Source organism: Acanthisitta chloris, unplaced genomic scaffold (assembly GCF_000695815.1).
Source record: "Acanthisitta chloris isolate BGI_N310 unplaced genomic scaffold, ASM69581v1 scaffold173, whole genome shotgun sequence".
NCBI classification, from domain to species: domain Eukaryota; kingdom Metazoa; phylum Chordata; class Aves; order Passeriformes; family Acanthisittidae; genus Acanthisitta; species Acanthisitta chloris.
The window spans coordinates 21965-31173 of record NW_008666329.1 but is presented as its reverse complement, the minus strand read 5'-3'; the positions used below and the strand labels follow the sequence as shown (position 1 = coordinate 31173).

The 9209-nt window shown below is 41.3% G+C and overlaps 1 protein-coding gene across 1 annotated transcript in view; it reads left to right on the top strand.

Annotated features, from left to right (window-relative positions):
- PDE1C (phosphodiesterase 1C, calmodulin-dependent 70kDa) overlaps positions 1-9209 on the top strand; it is a gene marked incomplete at its 3' end in the record, with an annotated part of 42417 nt that overhangs the window by 21695 nt on the left and 11513 nt on the right. Inside the window, exons 8-10 of the mRNA XM_009072048.1 lie at positions 3966-4067; positions 5379-5499; positions 8648-8729. Of these exons, the coding sequence (XP_009070296.1) occupies positions 3966-4067; positions 5379-5499; positions 8648-8729 (305 nt within the window). The remainder of the gene's footprint in view (positions 1-3965; positions 4068-5378; positions 5500-8647; positions 8730-9209) is intronic.

The window sequence follows — 9209 nt, the reverse complement described above, 5'->3', positions numbered from 1 at the left end:
TGCTGCAATAAGCAATGCACAAAGTAGCCCTTGTAGACCACTGTGATGGAGTTGCAGTCCAGAGGATGAAGGGTCTGTTGCTTCTCAGGAATAATTCCAAGCACTAATGATTCCCACGGCCAAATGATATCTGTAATTTGATTTAGGATCTAACATAGCACAACAGGAAGTCAATTTTATACTGCAATAACTTGCATCACTGTATGCCAGCTGGGACTGGAGCACCTCACTTAGGAGGAAACGCTGCGGGAGTTGGGCCTGTCATTCTCCAAAAGAGAGAACTGAGAGGGACCTCATTAATGTATACAGGTATCTGGAGGAGGGGTGCCAAAATGTTGGAACCAGGGTATTCTCAGTGGTGCAAACCAATAAAACAAGAGTTAATGGGCAGGAACTGGTGCACAGAAAGTTTCACCTGAATGTGAAGACAAACTTCTTTATTGTGCGAGTCACTACACACTGGAACAGATTGCCCAGAGAAGTCATATATTCTCCCTCACTGGAGATATTCAAGAATAGTCTCTATGCAATCCTGTGCCATATGTTCTAGAATGACCCTGCTTGATCAGGGAGGTTGGATCAGATTACCCACTGTGGTCCCTTCCAATCTGACCGATTCCGTGATTCTGTAGAAGGCAATACTGACTTTGGAAGTGTCCACTTGTGTCATGGGGAAGTTGTTATCTCTGCTATTTCTAAATTTCCTTTCTCCCTTTAGCTCATGCTTTTTTTGTCAAGGCCGCTGTTCAGACCACATCTTTAGAGGATTGTTTGTCTTTTCTTCATGTTAGATGTTTACTAGCTTCTAGGAGAGAGAGAGAGAGAGAGGGAAGATGCAGTTGGGAAGGAGGTACTGACGAGCACTGTTATTTTCATGTAATGAAAACCACTGTGGATGATGGAGATCTTGGGACATCTTTTCTATACTCCTACCATACCTGTTTGCATGATGCCACATGGCCAGGACTAAAATAGGAGATTGATATTTAGTTCTCAATGTGCAGAGGGCAGTTTGTCTTCAGGATGTTTCCCTGGCCTGAGTGGATAGGCAAGCTATCTTTATTGGGAAATGTTCTGATATGACCACACTTGTGAATACTTACCCTGGTGCAATTGTGCCTGTCTGGAAAAGATTTACTCAAGGACATGTCTGCACCTATGAGTTTGATACAGTGGGTAGATTATAGGGGTATAATCCTACCTTTTTCATCAGCTTGCACTGTTTCTTTTCTTGGGTACTGTTGTCAGTTACATATTTAAAAACTTGGATAATTTTTCTGGAGAAATTTATTTAAGAAATTAAATACATTTAAGAAATAACTCAAGACAGTATTTGAGTGAATTAACTTATGTTCTTCATGAACTAAATACAAAACTGGGTTTGAATACTAGGGAATAAAGGATAAAAAGATATTGCAGGAATACCAGGTATATCTCTGATTTCATAATTACACTGGCAGAATTTGCCTGCCTCTTCATCATATGTCAATAATATTTATAAAGCTCAAGTATTCAGTACTATGGTTTTGCACAGTTTCAGAGCATTTGAAAATAGTGCAGGCTTTTCTCTTCGAGATTTTCAAATGTATTTTCTGAAAGTAAAAGAAGCACAAACCATTTCAGTTGACTTGCTTTTCCTCTACTTTTATATACTATGCTTCTCTAATAGAAAAGTGTGAGCCCAGATGAAAGATCATTCTGAAGGTATGTCATGTAACACATTAGAAGGTTTTTGTGCATTATTAGAATCATTAAGTATAGTCCAGAGACACTTCAGTGGAAACACCCCTTGTAAATGGTTTCTGGGGTCTAGTTAGCCAGGGCTGCTACAAAGCATGCAGACTGCAGTGCCATAATGTGCTGTGTAGACTTGAAGATGACAGCAGAAACAAAGCGCCAAAGATTGTCAGAGGAAAAAGGAACAACTGTGTATATCCCAGGCTCTAATCTGATTTGATGCAAAACCAAGAAATGAGTAAATATCTCTTTTTGATTCTCTGCGTAATGACTTCCAACATTATCTCAACCTAGAAGCAAATGCATGAAGCTTTCATCCTCTAGTCTTGTCTTTTGAGATTTTTCTCTCATGCATTGCCTATGTCCGCAGCTTTTCAAAGTCACCTGCTGTTGTGTTGCCTGTTGTTTGAAGTGACAAATCAGACCTCTTCAGCAGTAACCCACTTTCTTTTTTACTGTCTCTGAAGTTCCAGAGCATAATCACACCCTTTTCTTGTAAAAATGTATTTCTATGCATTTGGACCCTTGTGTCTTGTTGCATTGACAGAAGTTTGTGCTGCTGGGAACTGACAAGGACTGACAAAATAAAAAGGTTTAAATGATGTTGCTTGTTAGCCACCTTGATGCAACTGGTTGTACTTATGGGTCAGGAGGAGGAGGTGGTTATACTGGGGGAAGAGTGGGCCAACTGATGCCATCAGTGTGCAGAAATCCTGGCAGTGGGGAGGCCTCATTATGTGCCACCCATGGGACAGGGTAAGCACAGCAGTCTTGGGTCTCTACACAGTGGTGCCCTGGGGCTGGAACTTGAGCACAGCCACTAGAGGCAAGAGAGGCATGATCAAAATAGACTACATCCTTCATGCAACATTAATGAAAAGGGGAATGGTAACTTCTATTTCTAAATGAATGCTGACCCATTTCTGAATCTTTCAAATCCTGAGCTGGTATGTTAACCTTGAGCTGTTCTTCCTCTGTTAACTCATGGAGAGCTGAACTGAGAGAAAGAGAAAATAAATGTGTATTGTGTGCTAGATCAGAACATTCTGATTTTTAAAATCTTTAGGACATCCATATCATCTTCAAAGGAATCTGAAGTCTAAACAAGTGTTGTAGTTTAACCCAAGCCAGCAGCTAAGTACCACCCAACCATTTGCTTATACACACTCCCTCTGCCCTGGTGAGGAGGAGAATTGAGGAAAAAAAAAGTAAGCCTTATGGTTTGAAATAAGAAGAGTTTAATAATTGAAACAAAATCAAATACTGTTAATAATGATGGTGGTGATGATGATAATAATAGTAATGAAAATGAGAGAGAGAGAAATAACAGCCAAGAGAAACAAGTGATGCACAATACTGTTGCTCACCACCTGCTGACCAGTGTCCAGCATGTCACCAAGCAGAGATTGGTGGCTCCAGCTTATATACAGGGCATGGTGTTTTAGGGTATGGAGTATCCCTTTTGGCCTATTGGATCAGTTGTCCTGGCTGTGCTCCATCACAGCTTCTTGTGCACTACTCACTGTCAGAGCGTGGGAAACTGGAAGGTCTGTGATTTGGAGAAAGCACTACTTAGCAACAACAAAAACATGAGTGTGTTATCAACATGATTCTCATACTAAATCCAAAACACAGCACCGTATGAGCTACTTAGAAGAAAATTAACTCTATTCCAGCCAAAACCAGGGCAACAAATTTGCTTAACAAAAATTACTACAGAAATCATTTGAGTTAATAATATCAGGAAATAGTGCAGGTTCTTAAAGGTCTTTAGTTCATGCATTTATCATATATACTAGGGATTTTTTTAACATGCTGTTTTTCCTTTAATAATATGACTAAACTATCAAGATAGGTATCAACCAGTTTTAGTCAAGTTCACCTGATTCTGAGGCTTTAAATGGTCTTTTCACTTCCTTCTAAGAACGCCCTATAAAAGAAATCACTTTTAGAAGTTTGTGATTAATTGAAAAAAGAAGTACTAATACCAACATGCTCTTCAAAAAACATTTCACTTACCAAGGATTAGCCACTCCCACTCCTGTATTTGTGTAGAAAATCCTTCACCCTCTCCCCCATCCCTGAAAGAGGGATAATGGAAATAGCTGATATACAAAGGCATTATTGTCAATAATTTGCAGGTAGACAACAAAGAAACTGGAGTGTGTCTGATGCTGGGTTTTATGTTTCTCTTTTCTTGCTCCTCTCATTGTGATGTCATCCAAAAGGGAATTCAGAGCTCTAGTGATTGAGATGGTGTTGGCCACCGATATGTCCTGTCACTTCCAGCAAATCAAAGCTATGAAGAATGCTTTGCAGCAGCCAGAAGGGTGAGTCACTTCACAATACAGTACAGTGAGGGGCTGCATTTCAGCTGGTGCTTTGCCACTGTGTTTAACTCAAAAAGCACCTCTCCAGACGCCCTCACTTTCTTTGATGTTCCCATCGGTATTCTTTCTGTGGTTGAATTTTGAATTAATTCACTTAGGAAGGGAATGGCACCCCCCAAATACACACATCTCTAGTCTGTGCTGGTGGATCAAATCTTGCAAATGTCACTATTGCTGAGACAAGCCTCACTGGCCATTTTTCTGGTGAGTAACAAGAAGGACATGATTCATCTGAGTGACCTCTACGGATTAAGTATGACTCAAGGTTATAAGATCTGCAGAACACAACTTACATTTTGCCCTTCTGCAGATGGTATCAGCTGCCACCCCTGCAAGGGGCCTGCTTCATAACCAGATGACAGATGAAAACAACTTGAGATGCACTGAGGGAAGGACTGGAAAAATAACAGATGGACCATTATGGGGAAGGCCTTTTCTTCTTTCCAGTACGCCAATGAGAGCTGTAATATTTTGTTCACAGCTCTTCCCCATAAAATTCCTTCTTTACTGCAGAAAGCTCAGAGTGATGGTCAGTTTTTCACCCTGGACACATGCCTGTCCAGAGCCTCCAAGAATTTTAGCTGTATTAGAATTACACCTGTATCAGACCAGACTGTGGTTAGTCTCTTAGTTCTCCGAAGCTGCAAATCTTTCAACTATTTTGGATAGCCAAAAAGTGGAATTAAAAAATTAGACCACCTCTCTCAGAAAGCATTATTTTCTGGATTCTTGAGCTAGCCTCTTAGGTTATGGTTATAAGAAATCACGAGCCCTTTTATTCTGTGCCAGGATTCCCTTCTGACCTGACACTACCTTTTTTTTTTCACTACTCAGTGAAGTATCAGTTACTGTGCAGACCCATCGCAACCCCTGAGATTAGATCCTGACTGTTCATTACAGTAAGACGATAGTGACTAGCTTCTCTTCTGAGCTGCATAAAATGCAGCCCAGATGAAATGGGGAATACAGCTGCTCTTCAGGCCTGCTAATGGAGACAAACAAGCCTGGAAAGTTGCTCAGCAAGGCTGAGCAATGTTTCTTTTTACACTTCTTAATATATCCTTTAAAACAGGAATTGTCTGTGTTGGAGAAATAAGACAGTTTTTCAGAGTTGTCTGATTTTGTGAACAGAGAGATCACTTCATTAATATCCTGGCCAAGGGTTCTAATTACATTATTTCCCTGTAAGATTTTTGTCATTCTCCCCTGCAAGAGCAGACAATTAATTTGTTTGATCCTTTGGGTTTTCAGAATTGACAAACCGAAAGCCTTATCGCTGTTATTGCATACAGCAGATATTAGTCATCCAGCCAAGACCTGGGATCTTCATCATCGCTGGACCATGTCCCTGCTAGAGGAGTTCTTCAGACAGGTAAAGATGTCTTGAAACATAACCAAGAAATGCATAGATGATGAAAACGGGGTCAGGACACTTGGAATGAATATAGAGAGTGGCAAGAGCATGTAGATATGAGATGAGAAAGGCAAAGGCCCAACCTAGAATTGAATCTGGCCAAAGATATCAAGGATAACAAAAAGGGCTTTTTAAAATACATAAATACTGAAAGGAAAGCAAAGGATAACACGTGTCCACTAGTTAATGGAGAGCAGACCCTGATAACAGAGGATGCAGAGAAGGCAGTTATTGAATACCTTCTTTGAATCAGTCTTCATGGTTAAGATCAGTCCTAGGGATCTGTGACCCAAGACATCAGGGTAAATGAAGGTAGGGAAAAAGACTTTCCTTGGTCAAAGAAGATTGGGTCAGTGAACACCTAATTAAACTGGACATCCACAAGTCCTTAGACCCTGATGGGATGCATCCATGTGCCTGGATGCAATCCTGAGCCATGTGCTCTGGGGTGGCCATACTCAAGTAGGGAGGTTAGACCAGATGACCCATTGTGGTCCCTTCCAGCCTAAGTGTTCCTGTGCAAGGTAGGGAAGTTCCTTTGTATTTCTGCAGCCCAGAGAGTGTGTGTAGGATTGGGCAAGGAAGTAGAAAAATATGAACATACATATCTTCCTTCTTTTCTGATTTATATAAGGACTTCCTGAATGGTAGCATGCTTTCTCCTCTGGTACAAGTAGCACTTAGGAAGTGCCTCTTAGGAAGTTAGTGTCTGATACACTGCCTGTAGATATAAACATTACCTACATAGCAGAATGGGAAACTTTCAAATTAGGAAATATAGAATATGTGTCTCTCTACTTAGCTCTAGAACCATAAAAATAGATTTGGGGAGCTGTACTTTATAGAACTGTAGTTACATTGTTGGGGTGGATGAGAAAAAGGCTTACTTTACCCGTACTTTAGATGAAGTGAACTGATCAAGATTTTAGCTCATAGTGGATCACCTGTTGACAGACTCACAAATCTAAGCAAACCATGGAGTGCTGTATGATGGTTAAAAGGTCCCCGAGTGATTAATAGAAAGAATCTAAAGAGTTGCCTAAAAAAAAAAAGGTAAACAGAACACTTAAGGAGTGTTTAGTATACTTTTCAGCAATATGGTCCAACTTTTCTTGACAAAAGCACAGTCTAGAAAAGATGGCCTAGGATCCTATGCAGCTGACTATTAAAAGTGTCCACTGTTGGGGAATCCACCACTTCCCTGGGGAGATCATTCCAATGGCTAATTGATCTTGTTGTGAAAATTTTTCCTTCTGTGTCAATCAGAATCTCCCCTGGAGTAACATGTCCCTATTATCACTCACACGTTTAATCTGACTCCTTGTAAAAGTGGAGTCTCCATCTTCTTTGTGGCCACCCTTTAAATACTGGAACATGGTGGTAAGGTCTCCCCTAAGCTTCCTTTTCTCAAGGCTTAGCAAATCCAGTTCTTACACGGCAGGCTTCCGAGTCCTTTCATCATCTTGGTGGCCCTTCTCTGAACTCTCTCCAGCCTGTCCACTTCTTTGTACAGTAGTGACCAAAACTGAACACGATATTACAGGTGTGGCCTGGTAGGTGTTGAGTAGAGTGGGATAATGACTTCTTTATCTCTGCTGGTGATGCCCTTGTTAATGCAGCCCAGCATGCTGGTTTTCTTTGCCGCAGCAGCACTGTTCACTCATATTGAGCTTGTTGCTCATGAAGACCCTCAGGTCCTTTTCCACAGAGGTGCTCCCCAACTGGCTTGATCCCAGCTTGTGCTGGGGTCCTGGATTATGTTTTACCAGGTGCAAGACCTTATATTTGTCCTTGTTGAACTTCATTAGGTTCTTATGAACCCACTCTTCCAGTCTATCCAGGTCTGCCTGCAGGGTGGCTCTCCCTTTCAAAGTGTCAACTTCCGTACCAGTTTGGAACCATCAGCAAATTTCATCAGGCTACACTTAGAATCATAGAATCATAGAATCAACCAGGTTGGAAGAGACCTCAAAGATCATCGAGTCCAACCCTACCGTGGTTAGTAGACCATGGCACTAAGTGGCACATCCAGTCTCAGCTTGAAAACCTCCAGGGATGGTGAATCCACCACCTCCCTGGGCAGCCCATTCCAATGCCTGACTACTCTCTCTGTAAAAAATATCTTCCTAATATCCAACCTAAACCTCCCCTGGCAGAGCTTGAGTCTGTGCCCTCTTGTCCTACTGCTGGTTGCCTGGGAGAAGAGACCAACCCCCACCTGACTCCAACCTCCTGTCAGGTAGTTGTAGAGGGCCGTAAGGTTTCCTCTGAGCCTCCTCTTCTCCAGGCACTTGAACCCATTATTCAGATCACTTATGAAGATATTAAACAGCACTGGGCCCAATATCAATCATTGGAGTATCCCACTTATTACAAGTTGGCAGTTTGAAAAACAGCTCTTGACCACCACCCACTGACAGGCTGTGGCCTGTCAGCCAGTTCCCCACCCACTGCACAGGACACTCGTCCATACTGCAATGCATCAGTGTCTTTAGGAGGCTGTGGGAAACTGTATCAAAAGCCTTGGAAAAATCCAGGTAGATAATGTCAACAGTTTGCTCCACATCAACTGAGCAGATTACTTTCTTGCAAAAAACTCCTGGTGTTTCCTTTGGAAAAAATAAATAATCTGCATCTGGTCAGCTGTAGTCTGTTAATTCCTTATCTGAAAGACCAGAAAACAATGCAAAGAAGTGCAAGCTCTGAAAAATCAGTCCTGGCTCTGATGTTTTCTCTTGAAAGATTTTTCAAGAGAAAATTGAGTTCTGCTCAGTTCTCTGGAGAACTGCAGTGAGAAGTTTTCTTGTGCTCAAGTGGGCTTTTAGTTGGTACACAGAAGTACGAAGCAGGCAGGGAAAACTCTGAGGAAAAAGTCACAGGAATCAAAATGCTTAGTTCACCAGTTTCTCCTTGGACTACAACTTTTCCAGCCAGACTCAAATTCTCCACAGTTTTTGTAAAAAAAAAAAGAAACAAACAAAATGCTCAAACAAAATCAAAACATAATTAAAGTAAAATGAGAGGCTTTTGCAGCTGTGATGTAAGATATCAAAGTGCAATGTGTCTTGTTTTTTCATAATTTCTTCTAATTTTGTTTTTTCTCCAGGGTGACAAAGAAGCAGAACTAGGGCTGCCCTTCTCTCCCTTGTGTGATCGCAAATCTACTATGGTTGCTCAGTCTCAAATAGGTATGGTCCTTTTGGTGCATGCAAAGTAGCATCTTAAAAGCAGCACTTACGCTTCCCTGTAGGGCTAAGATCATGGTGATCTCTCATCATTTGGAGCTATGTTAAGGAGAGGAAATAAAGCAAGATGGCATTATTTTTTCCAGATCAACAATTCAAAACTGAGACGCCATTAAATTCATGGTGATGGTTCCCTGCAGTAACCAAGTTACCTCTGATGTGCCTGCAGAGATAACTACAGTGCCTGGTTATAACACTTAATCCTTGGGTTTGAGTGTCATTGGTATATATGAAAATGTAATGTCAGTCTCTTTGATGACGTGAGCAAAACATATTCTGTGATTTTCCGTTTATCCCTTCCACCCTTTCCCACTGAGTGCTTTAAACCAACCAGTATTTCTCACTGAAGCCAAGCAATTAAGCAAACCTTTTTCTGTGCCACCCATACAAAACCAGAGATCTTCTTACAGACTCACCAACAGT